The sequence below is a fragment of the Trichomycterus rosablanca genome, chromosome 5 (genome assembly GCF_030014385.1).
Source record: "Trichomycterus rosablanca isolate fTriRos1 chromosome 5, fTriRos1.hap1, whole genome shotgun sequence".
NCBI lineage: Eukaryota > Metazoa > Chordata > Actinopteri > Siluriformes > Trichomycteridae > Trichomycterus > Trichomycterus rosablanca.
The window spans coordinates 14,998,150-15,019,760 of NC_085992.1; the positions used below are offsets into that span (position 1 = coordinate 14,998,150).

The window sequence follows — 21,611 nt, forward strand, 5'->3', positions numbered from 1 at the left end:
ATTGCTCTGTCTTATCCACTCATACCAGCACAACACACACTAACACACCACCACCATGTCAGTGTCACTGCAGTGCTGAGAATGATCCACCACCCAAATAATACCTGCTCTGTAATGGTCCGGACCATTGAAGAACAGAGTAAAAGCAGGTTAAAAAAGCATGCAGAGAAACAGATGGACTAGAGTCAGTAATTATAGAAGTACAAAGTGCTTCTATATGATAAGTGGAGCTAATAACATGGACAGCGAATGTAGAAACAAGGAGGTGGTTTTCATGTTATACCTTATCGGTGTACAGTATATTACAGTACTAAAACACAGCAAAAACAATCATTTTAAAATTTAGAGGTTAAGATTTGACGATTTATAAATATATGTCTCCTTATCTAGCATATATGTTTGGCCTGTTCAGTCATATGCAAAAGTTTGGACACTTTTACTGCACATCATAATGCATAGTACTGCAGAATTACTATTGTATTTATAATATATTGAGAAAAAATAAATAAAACATGACATGCAAATGTCATCTTTTGTTAGTATATGTTGTACTAGACAGAATTTGACCGGAGGTGTGCAAACGTATATATCAATAGATAAGACTATTTCATATCATACATTTTCTTGATTATGACTACAATACATAAAATCCCATGATGCCCGACCAGCCCAAAGCACAACTGGGGATTCGAATCCTGGGGCCCAGCAGTAGCGGTTGTGCAATTTCCCACAGCGCCACACAAGCTACCCAAGCCCATGTGCCTACTATAAACTAAGTTATCAAGTACATTTGATTAGTTAACTGACCAACCAGAAGAGGGGCAAACACTTCTAGCAACACCAGCATAGATTAGATTAAAAACTTAGAAATGTTCGATTAAGGTCTTGTGAAAGATGGAGAGAGGGATGGATGGAGGAATTGTTTTTCCCCTAAAAAACAAAACCCGGCCGCTCAAGTGGCGCAGCGGTAAAACCACGCTGGAACCAGAGCTGGGATCTCGAATACATCGTATCGAATCTCAGCTCTGCCTGTCGACTAAGGCTGAGCAGCCACATGAACAACGATTGGCCTGTTTTTCAGATATGGGCGGGACTAAGCCAGATGGGGTCTCTCTCCCATGACTGGTGCAATCACGACCTCTGCTGGCTGATCGATGGCACCTGCACAGAGATGAAAAAAGAGAGCTCTCAGGGTGTCTCTCCATACAGTGCTGAGCCGCACAGCACTCGTCAAAGTATGGGTGATAAGATGCATACGGCATGCTGCCCTCGTGTCGGAGGGGGCATGGGTTAGCTTCGTTCTCCTCAATCAGAGCAGGGATCGGCATTGGTGGAGAGGAAGGATGACGCAATCGGGCAAATGGACGCACCAAAAGGGAGAAACTGGGGAGAAAATGCATAAAAAAAACAGTTTACATTCTGTTAGACGACAATATTAGTCCCAAAACTGCAGTATAGGTTAAAGTAATTTATGCAACAGGGCAGCGAGCAGTGTTTAAAATTCGATCATATGGGCCGCTCAGGTGGCACAGCGGTATAAAACACGCCGTTTACCAGAGCTGAGATCTCTGATACATGGTATCGAATCTCGGCTATGCCTTGCTGGCTTGGGCCGAGTGGCTACATGAACAACGATTGGCCTGTTGTTCAGATAAGGGGCGGGACTTAAAGCCGGAGGGGGACTTGTCAAGTGTAGGTGATAAAGACGGTCGATTGTCGGAGGAGGCGTGGAGCAGCCTCGTCAGCCCCAATCAGGAGCAGGGACAAGCATTAGTGAGAGGATGATTGATGGGACAAAATTTGATGCGCCAAAGTGGGAGAAAAAAAGGGGTAAAAATGATAAAAATAAAAAAAATTCTATCATATATTATAAACCACTAATTGATCAAATCTGAAAAAATCTATCCAGGAATAGTGCAGTTTAATGTGATCTTAGATCTTTGCCACTAGTGAAATGATACAGATAGTCATGTCCTACTTCTAAAAAACAGAACCAAGAGAGGACCAGCAAACAAAACAAACACTTGAATCTGATCTTAACGCACCTTAAGAGATTTTATTTTTTTAATTCATTTCATAATTCCAGGATCTAATGCAGCCATCTGCTCGAATAAAACAGTGAAACAGCCAAGATAAACCAATGTAATACTCTGAGCATGCAAAGAAATGAACTGTGAACTAGAATTCAGAAGAAAAAAGAGGCAAAGGAGGCAGGAGAGAATAAATGGTCATTACGTTTGGCATGACAGTTCCAATCAAGTGCAATTATGTGATACACTGGTTACCATTTGCCACAATGCCAAAGCGATAAGAGAAACAGAAAATAGATTTTGGCTGTGGAGGACTTTAGAAGAGAACCGAGAGAGATCAGCGGCGCACGGTGGTCCAGCCGTCGTCGTCAGCTTCGTTCTTGGTGCGGCGCGCGTTGTCCTGATCTTTCTCAGTACGCCAGGAGCTTCTCTCCCCGTCACATTCCCGAGCTCTGGGAGGAGCTTCCCGATCTTCCTTGCGTTCATCACGGCGATCTTCACCGCCACGCCGCCAGGATCCCCCTGTAACAATGGAAAAAAGTGTCAGGACAAAACTTTTAAAATCCAGGGTCTATGTCCCTGGCACTCTAGCACTAGTTTGGAAGGCAGGTATCCAAACTAAAAAGGGCTTTCATTTACTGGGCATCGCTTACACCCCTTTTGCTCAAATGACAGCACTTTTTATAGCAGCGCCAACAACACTGTACAGTACTGTGCTGTTGCCATTGATGATGTGAACAAGTTACTCATAGTACAAAAGAAAGTAAGAACTTTACCCTCATCATTATCTCTGTTTGGGCCTCTATGATCACGATCCCGGTCATCTCTGTGGTCACGTCGTTCACCACGGTCAACGTCTTCACGGCGGCTGTCTCGCCAGCTGCTGGCCTCGTCTGTTCCACCCCTTCTCCAGCCTCCTCCCTCTTCCCTAAACACAAACACACAGTTCAGGTTTATTTAGATCTGTCCGAGTACATGCATATACTCACACGCATACAGCATTACTTGCATCATTAAAGTGCATTAACGCTCCAATAACGTCCCAATTCTTACCGGCAATGAGTAAAGGACATTCTATAATGTAATACAAATTATTTATTATGAAATTACACACTCCAGGCAATGTCAAGACATTACAGAAACATCTCACTTACCACCAAACTGTAAATCCAGTTCTGATACATAACCTAAGCGCATCACCCAAATTCTCAGTAAGGCTGCATTCACATGATATGCAGCTAAACTGCTTTTGCTTCGTTTCCTACAGAATGAGGCAGCACCACTGCTGTGCATTTTTTATTTTATTCATTTATTTATTTGGGTTTTTTATGCCATGTTAAGTGTCATTTAATGGCAGAACTGGGTATTATACAGTATATGTCCTCTTTATCTTGTATTTATCCTTTGGTCCATTTGATATCCTCATTTTTATGGCTGCGAGGTAAGTTAATACTGTTCTTGTGTTGTCTTGTGTAAGGATTTATTTTATAGTTTCAGGCATGTGCACTAGTTGTCTTTCCTGTGTGTTTTGAGGGCATTCTATCAAAATGTGGTTTATTGTTATAAGTGTTTGGCAGGTTTCACAGGTTGGTAGGTTTTCTCCTTTTACCAGGTATTGGTGGGTTACCCTGGTGTGGCCAATTCTGCATCTTGTGTATATGGCTTGGTCTATGCGTCGTCCCTGGTGAGTTCTCGGTTTAGCATTGATGTCTGGGTGTATTTCTCAGAGTTTGTACGCTCAGTTTGTACTGCTTTCGATCTGATTAAACTTTGTCTCATTGGTGGCACTTTTAAGTCAGGTGCAAACCATTTAGATCACGAGTCAAACTTTATATGGTTTATATGGTGTAAACAGTATATATGGTGTATATCAGGCATGTCCAAAGTCCGGCCCGCGGCTTCTGTCTTAAATTGCATTACTTGTGGCCCGCCAGTACAGTCAAACAGAAAACAAAAATTATCGTCGCTGTCTGATTAAAAACACTTTTAACGGTTTTCACTTTTTTATGTGTTGATTGTGGGTATAAATCTGTCTGTCCATAGCAGCGAATATCAAAATGACCAATGAAAAGATGAATGAAATCACGCTTTAACAAGTATTTCCAAAATATAATGAATAAATAACAGCATATTATATATATATTTTTTTTTTATTATTATTTATATTTTTTTGCGTTATTTTTCCCCCCAATTTTTATCCCCCAGTCTAGTCGTGTCCAATTACCCTAACTGCGTCCTCTATACTGATTCGACCCTTCACCACTGACTGAGGACGCCTCTCAACTGACTTGCGCCCCCTCCGGTACGCACAGTTAGTACAGACTAAACATTTTTCACCTTTACGAGTCGAGTTCATACACTTGACAGGCACTGTGTATGGAGGGCCACACCCCCCATCAGCATTATTCCTCAGCCCTGTGCAGGCGCCATCAGTCAGCTAGCAGGGGCCGCAGTCGCACCAGTTATGAGGACCTATGATCCGACTTTCTTACCCTCTAACCCTGAACAACAGCCAATCGTTGTTCATACGTTGTTCATACAGCCGCCTAGTTGGAAAGGCAGAGCTGAGATTTGATACGATGTATTCGAAACCCCAACTCTGGTGAGCTAGCGTACTTTACCGCTGCGCCACCTGAGCGTCCTGCATATTTTATTATTTAAAATAATGTCATCAGTGACTGTTGGCCCTCGGGCACTTTCACATGATCAAATCTGGCCCTCCTAGAAAAAAAGTTTGGACACCACTGGTGTATATGGTATAACAGTTCAGGGCAAGTTTCACACAACACTGAATTCAAGCACCTTGGGGGACGGCGATCTCGGAAACGGTCTCCCTCATTATGATCGTCTCCATCACGATTTTGATCACCACCATCATCATCATCATCACAAGCCCCAGTGTCACGTGGTGGACCCCAGCTTTCCTCACGGGCCTTCTCCCTCTCTCTCCATCCACCTAAACAAGACAGATGTCAAAATCAGAAGGGATATTTTGAATATTGGGATATCATATGTACAAATGATCTCTGGATCTGGTGTTGATTAGAAATGGCTTTAAAATACATTTCTGACAAATGTATGGACTGTTTTAAAATTTGGACTTATAAGAAGCCTAAAAGGAGCTTCTAAATACAAAAATCAGGTAAGCATGGACACAATAGGATAATGCAGATTGCATTGGGCAAGTAATAAGATGCATTTGAACGTGTAATTGCTTTGTTTAAGGATGTAACATTTGGGGACTTAAAAGGCTAGGCCACAAGCGCTGAGATCCAAATCTAAATCTACAATGACATGACTGGCTATGTGCTAAGGGGGAGAATACAGCCTTGTCATTGGGAGGTGCATTAATCTATAGTGCAAAAATTCTGCCAAACCAGGTATGAGGACCCAAGTGATCCGTCAAAAACGACCATCAATTCCACAATCTAAATATACCAGCAATCCTAACCTGGTCTGCCCAAAGGTTTCCATGGACGAGCGTCATCGCCATGGCGTGGGCCCGAGTCATCCATGCCCCTTCTGCCTCCTCTCTCATCATCATCACCTCCTCTCCTTGGGCCCCAGTCATCATCGGCACCCCGCCTGGGGCCTCTGGGTTCATCCATACCCCGCCAGGGACCACGGTCATCATCGAAGCCTCTTCTTGAACCCCGATCGTCATCCATACCACGGCGAGGGCCACGGTCATCATCTCTTCTGCTGCCACGGTCGTCGTCAAAGCCTCGCCTTGGGCCGCGGTCCTCATCCAAACCACGTCTGGGGCCGCGCTCGTCGTCAAAGCCTCGTCTGGGTCCGCGCTCGTCGTCAAAGCCTCGCCTGGGACCGCGATCGTCTTCAAAGCCGCGGCGAATACCTTTGTCGTCTGAAGGTCCTCGACGGGGACCATCTCCTATTCTCCTGGGAGGTGGCTCGTGCTCCTCATGCTCCTGCTCTTCGCGGCCTTCCTGACGCCATTCTTTGCTTTAAAATGAGAAAAGTGAGGATGTAGCAGATAGTACAAGCAAACAAAAAAGACCAACAATAAAATCTGCATCTGACAGCATGTGGCTTTACTGTTTACACTGATGTTGCTATTCCTTAAAGGTTTATTAAAAATCAATGCTTTTAAAATCCTCTAAATACTTATTAGAGGTTTTAAAAGTATGGCATGTGGCCTACAAAACTGCCGACTAAAAGGCAGCATTTAGTTTCAGTGAAGTGTTTCAGCTAAAAAGGTATAGTAAAACCCAAAACTCAAGGTGTAAAGCCATGGCTGCATCTGGTCTACTTACTTTTCTGAAACTGGTCGACGCCATTCTGAGTCATTAGTTTCTGTACGTTTTCTCCAGCCACCCTCCTCCTTCTCAGCCCAGTCCTGCACCAAACAATACATTTAAACAACTGGCTAATTCAATTACACTAAAAGTACATAAAGAAACCTGACTATGGAGATTCAACATTATTGGAATATGTGCGTATATAACCCCCACCCCATATACAGTTCCAGTCAGTCATTGATTAGAGTAAGTAAACAAGCAAGCCAGTAGGTTAAAATAAAGCTGTGCATATTTACTTTGTTGGAGTTCTCTTCTGGTGGTCTCCTTATCTCCTCTTCTTTGCGGCGCTCGCGCTCCTCGATTTCCTGCTGCCGGGCACGCTGCTTCCTTTCCTGCTCCTCAAGCTTTCGGAGTCGCTCCTGGTACTCGCGCTCCTCCTCCTCCCTCTGTTCCTGCTCTAGACGCTCACGATCCTCGCGCTCTGAAACGCACCAGTCAGGAGCAGTATGAGATATTAAATTATCCAGTGATGTTGAACAGAAAACATTCATTTGCTTCCCTGCTGTATATCGTGCAGCACCTTTTTTCAACTGTTCCTCGTGGATCCTCTGCTCCTCCTCCTCTTTCTGGTGATAGAAAGCATTTCTTCGTTCCTCCGTGCGCTGTTTCTTGCGGTCCTCCAGGCGCTTCTTTCTCTCCTCCACAAAGTGCTCCTGGAAATGCTTGAGTTTTTCCTGAAAGAAGAGCAAATTCATTCAGGTGGCGTTACTATATTGAAGAGTCTGGGACCTGCATATCAGACAAAATTTGGATCTGAAGCACTCCTGCTGTTATCCAAGCCATCCAAACACTGAACTCTATAGCACTGCATATTGAAGATTTACCTCATAGATGAAGCTTCGGGCAGCTGTTATTTTAGATACAAAGTTCTCCTTATCTTCCATCATCCTCGACATCCTCTTCTTGTGTTCCAGAGCCTTCTCACGCTCCACTTTCATGTTGCTGATCTAATAAACGAACACACAAAAAACAAATTCCTATTCAGTAAAACAGTGAAATCAAAGGCGTAAGCTGTTTGGATTCTGACTGCACATTAAACTCTGCACATATGGATCTGTGTGGAAATTTGTACAATGATATGGATATTTTGCATTACGTCCCAAAATAAAGGGAGAAATCTAATTATTACCTCAAATTAACAAGGTCAAGAAAAGCTTTAATATGCTGACTCCATCTTTATTTATTATGATTAGTAAATTAGCACTTGTAATGAACTGAACAACTACTGTTTAAAAATCTACATTTTGGATGCTGTTCATCACTCTGATTATGAATTTTAAAGTATCACTAACATTAACAGAACAAGACAATTAAAAAAGGACATTACAGCTAAACGAGGTCTGATTCACTACAGATTGCAGACATCACGTTACCCTCTCCTCCTCCTGAAGCTCCCACAGCTCCATGTCTTTGATGCGCTGCTCCTCATAGGCCTTCTTGATTAGGGGGATTTCCTCTAGACGTTTAGCTCTTTCAAAGTAGTCGATCTAATAGACATTGATGAACATGTTATAGAATTAAAACCTGGCATTGTTTCGCATTTCACATAAGCAGATGTAAAACTTTGCAAAGTGAAATCAGTCTTGCCCCTTTTCTACTGAATGTGACCCTGTGGTACAGTAAGTGTGGTTGCTTCCACCGCCAAGTGATCTGTGCCGTACCCAAGTACCCCAGCTAAATTTGGATTACCCTGGTTAACCAGGCATACAAAAGCAGACTGTGTGGGTGGAGCAAGAAACGGTGAAGACCGTCGACTGGTCAAACAAAATCACCACTGGAGTGAGATGATACAAGTAGCATATTTGAAACCCAACTAATCAATGGCACATTCTGTACAGATAGCTCTGGATTTGGATGCGTACTGTATTGCACTGTAGGGTACCAGTCAACAGAAAAGGAGTTCATGTGAGTATAAGATCGTTCCCACATACAATACCAAATAAAAAACTGCCAAATCAGCTTAGCTGCTCACATCTGGCCAGCAACCTTACCTTTTTCTCCTGATTCTTCAAACGCTCCTGTAGCTCCTTCTTCTCTTTCTCAAGCTGCTCCACCTGCTTGGCCATGATGAAGTCAGGATCCAACTCCTCCAGATCCTAAAAACAATAACAGAAACACAGGTGAAATGCAGTCCTACCGGAAGTGCCATCAATTAACAATGCTTTACTACGAAATTATAAAACAATTTCGAAAATGTATATAATATACAGCATTTTAAAAATATATTTGTTAATATGAAATAGCGGAAGACAGCAGAGTTTTGTATTGTATATGGTATAGGGGGAAAAAAGACTGTCAAAAAAAAGTAGCCAGAGGGAATGCATGCAAATTCAGTTAAGTACTGTCGGTGTCAAAATGCCTCTAGATGTATTTCCTCATGTTTAGAATATTTGGATAATTTTTAATTAATAACAATGTTTTACAAATATTTGTGGAATACCAGTGGAACATGTGCAAGCCATAGGCCTATACTTTCATGTAAAAGCCTATGCTTTCATTTAAGAACGTAGAATCCAAGTATTAATTTCTCTGCCTATTCCTGTCATTACCTATATATTCACATAGGTTTATAAAGTGCAAGGTGTCTGAAAACCTGCTCCATTTTAATGCAAAACGACATTTACACATAGTCCAAAAAGCAAGCAAACACAAATCACGTAATTGTGTTTGCAAAATAAAGAGATTTGTACCTCAATATCAATGTCTTTGAAAGCTTTGGCTCCCAGTTCAGTTTTCTTGATCTGCTCAAGGCGCTCTCGCACCGTCTTCTTTTTGATCTGTTCATGCTCCTGCATGATGCGCTCCTTCTCCCTCTCCTTGGCCTCCTGGCGCAGGCGCTCCTCCTCGGCCTTGCGAACCTTCTGCAGCTCGGCCTCGCGCTGCTCCAGTTCCTCCTTCTCACGCTGGATGTTGAGGCTCTCCAAGCGCTCCTTGCGTTCCTCAATGGTCTGACGGCGAGTCAGGATTCGCTGGTGCTCTTTCCGAGCATTCTTCAGGTACGCAGCAATGGCCTGCTGACTCTGTTCCTCACGCTCTTGCTATAGGGAAGAACCAAGTAAGAAGTTGAACTACGAAATAGATCAAAACTGTGCAATATTACTCAAAACAAAGGCAGACAAAAATCTGTATAGACAACAGAAACAACAAGATAAAAGAAGCATAGACGGAGCCAACATTTAAGAAAAACTTGACTATTTTCTTACCAGAATGGAGGCTGGTTTGATGATCTGGATAGCCTTGGCCAAAGCAGAGGACATGGCAGTGAGCTGGTTACGAATCTGCTCAGAAGGCATGTTTTGCAAAAACGGTCCAACAGGAGCATCTTCTTTTGTTGAATAGTTCAGGTCCGACCCAAAGCTTAGGGTTCGGGTTGTATGGTCAATGCGCACCTGTAAATTACAAAACATAAAAAAATGATTCAGTAATGAAAATGAACCTGTATTTATTTTATAATGGGATGTTCAAGCACATAGACACATGGTTTTACAGTATAGTATCAATCAATGTCTCTCATACCATGACAACTACCAAACAAAAATGGTATGAATTACATATATTTTATTGCTAATTGTGTAACATGTACAGTGATACTTAGTCATAAGCAATTTGCATTAAAATACCTGCAGATCACAGTGGCGGGCAGCATCTACGATAGAGCGTTCCAGCTGGAAGGCATCCACAAATGGCACAAGGGAGGCAAGTCTGCTGAATTCGATGCTCTGGTAGATTTGAGCCACCTGAAAGAATCAAGCCAGACAATTAGCACTAAAGAATTCCTAAAAAATCTGCACTTATTAGATAGGAAAGGCAGCACACCAACCTGCTGCAGAAGCCTGAGGATGGTGTTGTTCTGCAAGTGTGGAACGTATTGTTGCAGGTCAGCTTCCTTTTCAGCATGATCCCTTACCCAGTTCAGTACCTAAAGAAGAACAGGTAAAGTCATATATCTTGCCACAACAATCAAATACAGTGATTCCTAAATACACAGGAGTAGCCAAAAAAATAGCGCCACTGCAAAAATAAAAAAAATCCATCTTGGGTAAACAAGCAAATAAAGGGAAAATGTTGGCTAAACTGTCTAAGTTACAGTGAATCACCTTGGTAACTCTTCCACACAGTTTGAGTGGGTGGAAGTCCACCTCCAGCCAGCTGTACAACTCCTTGACTTCAGGGATGATGTATTGAAGAAGGTTGAACCTCACCTGTAGGGAGGAAAACACATATTAGTGACTTGAGGCCCAAAAAAATACAATAGTGGTTAAACAGTCAATCTCCTGTATCTGCAGGGATTCACTGGATGCCAAAATCTGTGGATGCTCAAGGGTTTTATAAGTAATAGTGATGTATTTCCATGTAATCTATGCACATACTCCCATCTACTTCAAATCATTTTTAGATTTCCAGAGCCTACTAAATTACTTACTGAATACAAGAGGAAAAAGTGTGAGTGACTATAGTGTTTGCTGTATGGTGTCTACAGCGCCGTTATGGTGAGGGTAGGCCATCTGGCAAAGTTGAACCTTCTGACAAGACGTAAAAAATCATTGGCATCATAAGAACCTTTTTCGAAGGGCTGACTGTACATCACATTCATATGTAATTACCATTCAGCATAGTCTCAATAAACAAAGGCACCCTTCCAAAATAGGCTAGACTATGTTTCTCAGAACTATATATTTACAGTTTGGACAAAACCTCTTTTTTATATGTATATTTTTTGTTTGTGCATTTCCTCTTCTTTTTCTCCCTTTTAGTGCATCCAATTGCCCGATTGAGTCATGCTTCCTCTCCACCAATGCCGATCCCCGCTCTGATTGAGGAGAAAGAAGCTAACCCAAGCTCCCTCCAACACGTGGGCAGCAGCCGTATGCATTTTGTCACCTACACTTTGACGAGTGCAATGCGGATCAGCACTGCACGGAGAGACACAACCTGACAGCACTCTTTTCCCATCTCTGTGCAGGCACCATCAATCAGCCAGCAGAGGTCATAATTGCATTAGTTATGAGAGAGTCCCTATCCGGCTTTAATATCTGAACAAGAGGCCAATCGTTGTTCATGTGGCTGCACCACAAGCCTTCCCAACCAAACCCGTGAAAGTACGTAAAAAAACTACTATATCGAAGTAATCAAAGGGAGAAGGTAGCATGTAAACTACCATGTCATTGATGAGGCTCTGACGAGTTGGTGGAGACTGCAGACCAAGCAAAGTGGCCAGTCTGCGTTGCTTCTCCACAATTATGCCATCCATATCCAAAAGGCGGGCAATATCAGTACGCTCTGGGGTTATGGGAATGGACAGAGTGGCCAACAGCACACGAGTAGACATCCTGGGGAGGAAATGACAAGCATACAAGTTTTAAACTTCTAATTGTATTATTCACTGTGAGTCTGGTTTATTCATATTTACCATATAGAATTTTTTATTATTATTACAGAACCCACCTCTGCATCTCCTCTGGTGTCAGGTTCTTTCTCATCTCTCTGGAAAGATGGTAAAGCCGGTGCAGTGTACAGGCATGGAACAGAGCATTACCAGACTTCCAGAACACTGTTGACACCTTGTTATAGTAGTTAGCCATAAGTTGAGGCTTAGGGGGCTTCTTAGAAAGGGCAAACAGACCGTGGATGTCCTCCACTGCCTTAAAAGCTTCCTGAAATGAAATGCGATGCAGATTAAGCAGATGCACATGTTCTACTGTTCTACTGTTGGATTTAAAACTTTAAGCATGTGAATATCTACACAAAACCACAACCAAGTATCGGTGTCCATACCTGCCACAGTTCCATGCTGATTGCGCTGTCCAGCTGCACCAGACGAGTCTCCAGGTGCATAGACTGGCTCTCAGGGTTGTTCAGGTTAATGGCTGTGCTTTGGTTGTGGTGTCTCTGGATCTGTCCCAGGTGCATGCGCAGGTTATCACACAGCTTGCGGAACTCCGCCTTACGTGTGTACTGCAGGCAGAACTTGAAAGCTGTGGAAAGGTGGAGTGGGATTCTGATCAGAAAAACTAATTTTGTATACTACTGTATTAAGGAACTTTACATTTACACTGCAGTCAAGCAAAATTCTTTTTACCCCACCTTCAATTCATTTCCAGACATTCGAATTTCCAGGGCGCTTGGATGGCGCAGTGATCTAACGCACTGGCGCACCTTGCAAAGTGTTTGAGCATCTGGACGGACCCAGAAGTCTCTTTGTGGAAACCTAACACTGGCTAAGATGAAGAAGCCGCAGACTGGAGAGGTTTCGGAGGGGTAGTGTGATGATCTAGCTCTCCTTGATCAGATTAGGGGTTGTGCAAGAGGCAACAGATTTACAATTGGGTATTGGAAATGACAATTAAGAGACAAAGGGACACATTACTGTGCAAATGTGCCATGTATGCTGTGCGAGTTGGTTTGTTTACCTATAGCTTTACATTTTAAAGCACATTCTGTTTTGTTCCACAGGCAGTTTAGTGCTTTTGGCAGTTTCATGTCTGTTTCTTTTAACAGCATTTGAAATGAAATGTGGGCACAGTAAGATGAACACAAACTGTTTGTCTGGCAAAAAACACGCAAGCCCTGCACTCACCTTGTTGCGCAATGTCATGATAGAGACGCTCCACTTTGGAGTTGTTTCTAAGCAGGTCCAGACACTGGCGATATGACTCCCACAGGAATTTCACCCAAGGAGTGAGCAGCAGTCGGTCAGTACGATCCTGAGTGTCCTCTCCACTCACAGCGCTTAGCAGCACACTAAATATACAAAAGGGCATTTAGCAACAACCTGCACCAATTACATAGTGATTAATTTAATTAGCTTACTAACAACTCAATCACTGGAATTATAAAGATATCAAGCTTATTCTCAATTCTCATTACATATGAAGTTATAACATTCAAGAGTCCGTTTTTTCTTACAAAAAAAAAAAGAAGCTACAAAACCAACTACTATTATCTATAACTCAAACTCAATATATATATTTTTTTTACCTTTCTGGGGTCTGAATGTTATCCAGATCCTCAATGTCCAATACCATTTGCTGAGACTCCTCCTTAGCAGTCTCAGTCTTCTCCTCTGCTAGTTTCAGGTAGGCACGAACCACATCCTCCAGAGACTTTATATTGACCTAATAGACAGAACATTGACATTCATTGGGGTAATTTAAGGTTTAAAATAGAAAAAAATTACATTAGACTTAGACATTAGAAATACATTGATGGAGAGACAGCACATTTTGGAGACAAGGTTAGGGAGACAAGATTAAGATGGTTTGGGCATGTGCGAAGGAGAGATGAGAGTTCAAAAAAATGGTACTGAGGATGGAGCTGCCAGGCAGGAGGAGGGGAGGAAAGTCAAAAGGAGGTTTTTGGGACGACATGCAGTTGGCTGGGATGACACGAAGAGAATGTTCAGAACAGGGCCAGATCAAGTCCAAAGATCCTGAGGCAACTCCTAAAGGGTGCTGCAGATAGATAATCAGTAGGATGTCTGTCATTTTTCTCCAGCAGAGGTTACAAACCACCGAGGCTGAAAACATCTAAGTCTCGTTTAAATCTAAGCCTCTTTTACTTTAAAGCTGAAATCAGGGCTCTGATCAGCCTACTGTAGTTTCTTTAAACCAAGCTTTTCTTGTTTAAAGCAAAGTTTGAAGCTAATAATTTACTTTACATAATTAATTTATTACACGTTTGCAGTTGCTTTTGTCTAAAGTGTGTGTATAAATACAGATAGCAATAAGAATCCTGATAGCCTAAACAAAGCATTACAAAGACAATGCAATTCAATACACGGTAAAAAAATAAAAAATTAAAAACAATTTTAAAAAGCATGATACCAGAAAATCCTAACCTGCTGGCAGATGTTCTTGTACTGGTAAAGCCCTTCCTTGGCCAGGTGGCTCTTGCGCAGGTCCACACAAAGCTCCAGGTATTTGAGCATGATCGGCTCGTGGATCTTCTGCCATGTTCGATGCTTTTTGCTCTTGATGACATCGTACAGGACATCCAAAGCTGGCTGCTTCTTGCCAACCTCAAGAAACTCTGGGGGGGGAAGTGATTGTGTACAATGATGAGCAATTCTTACAGAGACTAAACAAGCTCAGGCACATACATTCCTTAAATATTTATATTTAATAAATATAGATAAGCAGGGCTAATACAGTTAAATATTACAATACTAAGAATGATTTAGCAACTAAATATTATTTAAAAAAATTAAATAAAAAAAATTTAGTCCACAGTTACAGTTTAATTAAGGAACCAAAATCTTTCTAAATAAAAACCCAAAATTTTAAAAGTAAACCTCCCCATTCACATTGTAGTTTTTAGATTTAAAACGGTGATTTAATCGTAAGGGAAAGTTGAAAATTCTGGTGTAGAAGTTTTTTGTAATAATTTACCTCAATTGTGTATTTTGTTTGTTAGGAATTGTACTCAATATTTGGAACAATAATTGAGATACTGGACTTCGTTATAAAGTAAACTTTGTAATTGCTTTTCTTTCTTTTTAAAAGACTTTTCCCAATAAAAAGAAAATTTAAAAAAAATGCAAGAGGAGGTTGTTAAATCATTTACTATTCTTATTTCCATCAGAAGACCATATACAGTGGGGTCAAAAAGTATTTAGTCAGCCACTGATTGTGCAGGTTCTCCTACTTAGAAAGATGAGAGAGGTCTGTAATTTTCATCATAGGTACACTTCAACTATGAGAGACAGAATGAGAAAAAAAAAATCCAGGAAATCACATTGTAGGATTTTTAAAGAATTTATTTGTAAATTATGGTGGAAAATAAGTATTTGGTCACCCACAAACAAGCAAGATTTCTGGCTCTCACAGACCTATAACTTCTTCTTTAAGAAGCTCTTCTGTCCTCCACTCGTTACCTGTATTAATGGCACCTGTTTGACATTGTTATCTGTATAAAAGACACCTGTCCACAGCCTCAAACAGTCAGACTCCAAACTCAACCATGGCCAAGACCAAAGAGCTGTCGAAGGACACCAGGAAGAAAATTGTAGACCTGCACCAGGCTGGGAAGAGTGAATCTACAATAGGCAAGGTTGGTGTGAATAAATCAACTGTGGGAGCAATTGTAAGAAAATGGAAGACATACAAGACCATTGATAATCTCCCTTGGGGTCAAGATCTCATCCCGTGGGGTCAAAATGATCATGAGAACGGTGAGCAAAAATCCCAGAACTACACGGAGGGACCTGATGAATGACCTGCAGAGAGCTGGGACCAAAGTACCAAAGGCTACCATCAGTAACACACTACGCCGAGAGGGACTCAAATCCTGCAGTGCCAGGCGTGTCCCCCTGCTTAAGCCAGTACATGTCCAGGCCCGTCTGAAGTTTGCCAGAGAGCATATGGATGATCCAGAAGAGGATTGGGAGAATATCATGTGGTCAGATGAAACCAAAATTGAACTTTTTGGTAAAAACTCAACTCGTCGTGTTTGGAGGAAGAAGAATGCTGAGTAAACACCATACCTACTGTGAAGCATGGGGGTGGAAACATCATGCTTTGGGGCTGTTTTTCTGCAAAGGGGACAGGACGACTGATCCGTGTTAAGGGAAGAATGAACGGGGCCATGTATCGTGAGATTTTAAGCCAAAACCTCCTTCCATCATTGAAGATGGAACGTGGCTGGGTCTTCCAGCATGACAATGATCCCAAACACACCGCTCGGGCAACGAAGGAGTGGCTCCGTAAAAAGCATTTCAAGGTCCTGGAGTGGCCTAGCCAGTCTCCAGACCTCAACCCCATAGAAAATTTGTGGAGTCCGTGTTGCCCAGCGACAGCCCCAAAACATCACTGCTCTAGAGGAGATCTGCATGGAGGAATGGGCCAAAATACCAGCTACAGTGTGTGCAAACCTGGTGAAGACTTACAGGAAACGTTTGATCTCTGTCATTGCCAACAAAGGTTATGTTACAAAGTATTGAGTTGAACTTTTGTTATTGACCAAATACTTATTTTCCACCATAATTTACAAATACATTCTTTAAAAATCCTACAATGTGATTTCCTGGATTTTTTTTTCTCATTCTGTCTCTCATAGTTGAAGTGTACCTATGATGAAAATTACAGACCTCTCTCATCTTTCTAAGTAGGAGAACTTGCACAATCAGTGGCTGACTAAATACTTTTTGGCCCCACTGTACATCTATAATATCAAATAAAATCCATAAGTATATATGCCATGTGTTACCATTTTGAAGACCTTATAATCAACTATAACAATTATCCAATCACAATTATTTAATCATGATGCCAGATCAATTAATTATCAGGTTACACAGTCCTATCTTTGTATGCACTGCCAGGTTTAATACTAATACTAGGCACTTAGGTGCATCTGGACCCACTGCAACCCTGTAGTCCAAACTTATTTAAGGGGGTGTGGAAATGGTTTAGGATTAAATTGTGGATATGATTGAATGTAAACGTACTACAGTTTATTGTAAATGGGACAATGTGTCATCAATGCCTCAGACAGGTTGTAGAATTAGTTTGGATGTGCCATTTAAACTTAAACATTATATATAATATCGTTTATGATCATGCATCGTGAAGTGTTTGAACATTTTCAGTTTGTTTGACTGTTATAAATAAAAGTGACTTACAAATTAAAGTTTCAACTCTCACAATAACTGTAATCTAAATGACATTTACATGGGAAAGTAGTTAAAATCCTGGACTAATACTCAAAAGGTTGCAGGTTTAATCCCCATCACTGCCAGGCAGCCTTGGGCAAGCCCCTTAACCCTCAATTGCTTGGACTGTATTTTGTCAAAATTGGATAAAGTCACTTTGGATAAATGCTGTGTGTGTGTAAATGTATACACCATGAGAAGATTTTGGCTGTACTGGTTATCATAACATGGCAGTGTTTTTACAAGTATAAGCATAATGTCAGTTGCATCACATGCAAAAGAAACTTGAGGCCAAATATCTAGGCAAAGTTTGAGCTTTGTATAAAACGTTATTAAGATAAAGTAGTATAATTTAGTGATATATTAGTAGTAGTATTAGTACAAGAGCTGATCACATGTTCTACGCATTTAGCACTAAACCAATTAATAAAGACGATATGCAGTTTTGACATATTGTTACCAGAACGGAACCAAACTGACAGAAATGTTCTCTAGATTAGCACAAAAATATATATGGTTGTTAAATTTGCAACAAAGAGCCTAAACATAATAAAACGCGTTAGTATTAAGGACTTTGCTTTGTCTCTTATCTACATAGCTAATCTAGAATATCGTCTCATACCGAGTCTCGTGGTGGATTAACTAAAAAGGTTATGTATATTTACTCAATTATTTTGTTATATCAATATTTTTATACGTATAAAAACACGAATATAGTTATCATAATTATGGACTAAAAAAGCTACCAAAGCTAACGAGGCCTACTAAAGTAAAACGGGTTCGATCCCAAATAGATATTCACTGCCCTAAGTAGGGTTGCAGCTGCCTTGTTCACCACTCCCTCCGTAGTGCGTGTACGAAACTTGACTATTGCAATTTGAGACACAACCGTGGGCCTGCTCCACTATCTCTCGGAGAAACATGGCGACCCCGCCATGATATAGCTAACCCGTGCCGCGCTTACCGTTAGCTCTTTTTAGAGCGTTCTCCGGTCTTTGAAAGTACGCCGGCATTGTCGGGCCTTGCTTAGCGGGACGAAACTCACGACTGAGATAGTTTTTGTGATAAAAAGTTGGTTATTCTTGTCCGGCCATCCGCGCCAAGAACGAGACCCTGCAGCACTCCGGCTATCAGCCTGAGAAAAGAACACGCACGTGAAAGAGGAGTCTGTCAATGACGACTGCAAGACCCGTATGTGATTAGAACTGCCTAAATGATTCAATGAGTCGACACAAACATGAACTGAATCCTTGTTCTACAGCATTGCAAATACGGGGAATCAAATGACTGACTCGTGTCCTATCGAAAGTAATGACGAGCCGAAGCTTTATGAAGTGTTGACACATGCCAGCCAACTGTTTAAAAATTTTTAATTTTTTGAGGTCTCTACTGGAGCACTATATTATAACACATCAGTTGTTGACAAGGATCCTCTTTACCAATATCAAGATGGTGTAAAGTCTATTAGTGTCTTTAAAGACAACTATTAACCCACCTCTTTACTGAGAATATAATTGAAACAACACTTGTACAGTGAAGGTAGAAGAGGAAGAGGAAGACCAGCATCAAGATGAGTGGATACAATTAGAAGAACCATAAATGAGCCATTTAGAAGCCCAAAGACCCAAACAAAAGACAGTATGTCCTGGAGAAACACTATCCATATGGTCTCCAGGAGTCTGAATGAACTTGATAATACTAACTATCACAATAATAACCTTGTCAACCATTGTCATCAGTAATAATGATAACCTTGCCCTTACCATTGTCTCCTTGTTTAAAAAAAAACAACACTTTTCTACCTGTAGATTCATCTCATGAAATTTCACCAAATTAATGTTCTGAGACTGTTGTCAATTTGTACTAGAGTAAGGTTTGTTTGTTTGTTTATTTGGATTTTAACATCATATTTTACATTTTGGTTATTCATGACAGGAACGGTAATTACTCATTACACAAGGTTCATCCGTTCACACAAGGTTATATCGAACACAGTCTTGGACAATTTACTGTCTCCAATTCACCTTACTTACATGTCTTTGGACTGTGGGAGGAAACCGGAGCACCCGGAGGAAACCCACGCAGAGAACATGCAAACTCCACACAAAAAGGACCCGGAACGCCTCACCTGGGAATCGAACCCAGGACCTTCTTGCTGTGAGGCGACAGTGCTACTCACTTAGCCACTGTGCCACCCACTAGAGTAAGGAAACAGATAAGAGCATCTGCTTAGTGTAAATGTAAGCATGTAAACAATGTCAAATAAAGGAATTGTATTTGTATTGTAAAGGAACTGTATTATGCTTTTATTTTTACCCAGAACATGAACATATATGATTCAAACCCTAGTATTGCTTAGTTGTGTATTTTCTTTTGCAATTCATTTGCTTTTTATTTTATTGATATTATAATTTATGTGAAATTAGAATATAGTAAAGGTTAATAACCCTCAACTAAAACAAATCTATCTATCTATCATCTATCTATCTATCTATCTATCTATCTATCTATCTATCTATCTATCTATCTATCTATCTATCTATCTATCTATCTCTGAATCTGGACAGATTTAAAATAAAAACAATAACTGTTATATAATTACTATTTATTTTAAATTAAGTATTCATTACAGACCAATGCTAAGAAGTCTTTCATTCATTTCAACAATACTTCCACATACAACCCAGTGCATGGGCTACTGCAACCTTTACTATTTGTTATTTCTAATATCAGCTCAGTCTTTAAAAAACAAGCTAAATGGCTTAATGTGGATTTTTTTTTTTACTAAAAACACAAGATTTACAATTTATTGTCAGAATAATGACAACACCGTACATATAAATCCACCAGAGCTAGTTAGAATAAAACGTTTACTGAGAAGATTTATTTTTATTGGTGGTTTAGAATGTGTCACAAAAGATGTGCTTTCACCCTTTTGTTCTGATTAGGTCCGGGCTTTCCCAGCATATGCTTTGGGCTGTCCTCAGACACATTTCTTAGAAAGCCTATTAGAGCCTTTATCCATGGTATTTCATGAACTGCTAGCACTTTGCAGATAAAGTGGAGTACAATGAACAGGTTTTTATTGTTTTAAATTTTACCAGAGATAATTATTTCATCTAGTGATTGTGAAATTAAAAGTAAATGTAAATGGTCTTTTAAAATCCTAATACACTAAATATCTTTCTACAATATAAAATTGTTTGAAAGGTTAAATGGTTTTTTTTCATGCAAAGAGCCAAGAAAGAACTGATAACCATGATATTTATTACATAGATAGCACAGTCTATAAACCTTTTATTAAAAGAAGGTGTTTTAGTATTGCGATTCAGAGTGGGAAGTGCAGGGGCATGTGCCTTGAGTGCATACTGGGACACAGATACACTGAACTTTGTAATCTATGTACACACAAATATGATCTTATAAGATCATAAGACGTTATTAGCCCAACACTCATTTATGATTTACTGCTTTACTAAATTGTATCTAAACCTCCCACTGCTACAAACTGATTAGAGGAATTTGATCCCATGGTGCCACTGAGATTCATCAGAAAAAAATTACCCTAAGTTCATGAAATCTGATTTGTAACCTTTATACAGCTTACTTCAAAATTATTGGCATCCTTGCATTTCAGTACTTCTGTACTTCTCTCTGCTAAGACAAAAACACAGAGCCTTTTTTCTATAATGTTTAATAAGATTGGAGAATCCAGAAGAAGAAAGAATTTTGCCATATCAGTGTTAGATTGAGGTACTTTATCTGTTTTTCTCCAGACCTCCCCCCCCCCCTTTTTCTCCCACTTTAGCGCATCCAATTTCTGCCCGTCAATCATCGTCTCACTAATGCTGGTACTGCTCCTGATTGGGGAGGACGAGGCTGCTCCACACCCCCTCTGACACGTGCACAGCAATCGAACATCTTATCACCTACACTTGACGAGTGCAGTGCAGTACAGCGCTGTGTACGGAGAGCCACACCCTCTACCGCACTCCTTTCCCATCTCCATGCAGGTGCCACCAACAAGCCAGCAGAGGTCGTAATCGCACTAGTCTAAAAGAGAGTCCCCATCCGGCTTAATCCCTATCTGAACAACAGGCCAATCGTTGTTCATGCGGCTGCTCAGCCTTAGCTGGCAGGCAGAGCTGAGATTCGATACGATGTATTCGAGATCCCAGCTCTGGTGAACAGCGTGTGTTTTAACCGCTGCGCCACCTGAGCGGCTCTCCTGACCTTTTTAAGCTCATTAAAAATGAAACAGGAACCTGTTTACCACAGTCAGTGCTTTTTCTTTTACAATTTTCTGTAATAATATAGGAACCGATGGCACTATTTTTTGTAAAAAATACTTATTTTGTGCTACAGAATGTGCCACACATCAAAGAAAAACAAAGAAAATGTATGTGAGGCGAAGTAAAAAGACAACCAACATCAACCTACAAATAATGAAAGCATTTACATATATACAGTGTATCACAAAAGTGAGTACACCCCTCACATTTCTGCAAATATTTCATTATATCTTTTCATGGGACAACACTATAGACATGAAACTTGGATATAACTTAGAGTAGTCAGTGTACAACTTGTATAGCAGTGTAGATTTACTGTCTT

The 21,611-nt window shown here is 40.8% G+C and overlaps 1 protein-coding gene across 1 annotated transcript; it reads right to left on the reverse strand.

Annotated features, from left to right (window-relative positions):
* Nucleotides 1–2,178: 2,178 nt before the first annotated feature.
* eif3s10 (eukaryotic translation initiation factor 3, subunit 10 (theta)) lies at nucleotides 2,179–18,121 on the reverse strand. The gene is made up of 22 exons (XM_062995760.1): nucleotides 17,962–18,121; nucleotides 14,187–14,377; nucleotides 13,328–13,464; nucleotides 12,927–13,090; nucleotides 12,125–12,324; nucleotides 11,795–12,003; nucleotides 11,508–11,679; nucleotides 10,447–10,551; nucleotides 10,170–10,268; nucleotides 9,970–10,086; nucleotides 9,553–9,738; nucleotides 9,040–9,387; nucleotides 8,341–8,445; nucleotides 7,723–7,836; nucleotides 7,174–7,296; nucleotides 6,870–7,023; nucleotides 6,586–6,770; nucleotides 6,305–6,387; nucleotides 5,482–5,993; nucleotides 4,833–4,986; nucleotides 2,807–2,958; nucleotides 2,179–2,552 (listed from the first exon to the last, which is right to left on the reverse strand). Exons 1-22 carry the CDS (start codon nucleotides 18,008–18,010, stop codon nucleotides 2,368–2,370), a joined length of 3,744 nt encoding a protein of 1,247 aa, XP_062851830.1. The 5' UTR covers nucleotides 18,011–18,121; the 3' UTR covers nucleotides 2,179–2,367.
* Between the last annotated feature and the right edge of the window lie 3,490 nt (nucleotides 18,122–21,611).

Coding starts and splice junctions, on each gene's coding strand:
- eif3s10 (XM_062995760.1), bottom strand. CDS start 18,010: ATGCCGGCGTACTTTCAAAGACCGGAGAACGCTCTAAAAAGAGCTAAC. Junction 12,325..12,926: donor TCATGACATTGCGCAACAAG/GTGAGTGCAGGG, acceptor ACCTTTCCACAG/CTTTCAAGTTCTGCCTGCAG. Junction 2,553..2,806: donor AAACAGAGATAATGATGAGG/GTAAAGTTCTTA, acceptor CCATTGTTACAG/GGGGATCCTGGCGGCGTGGC.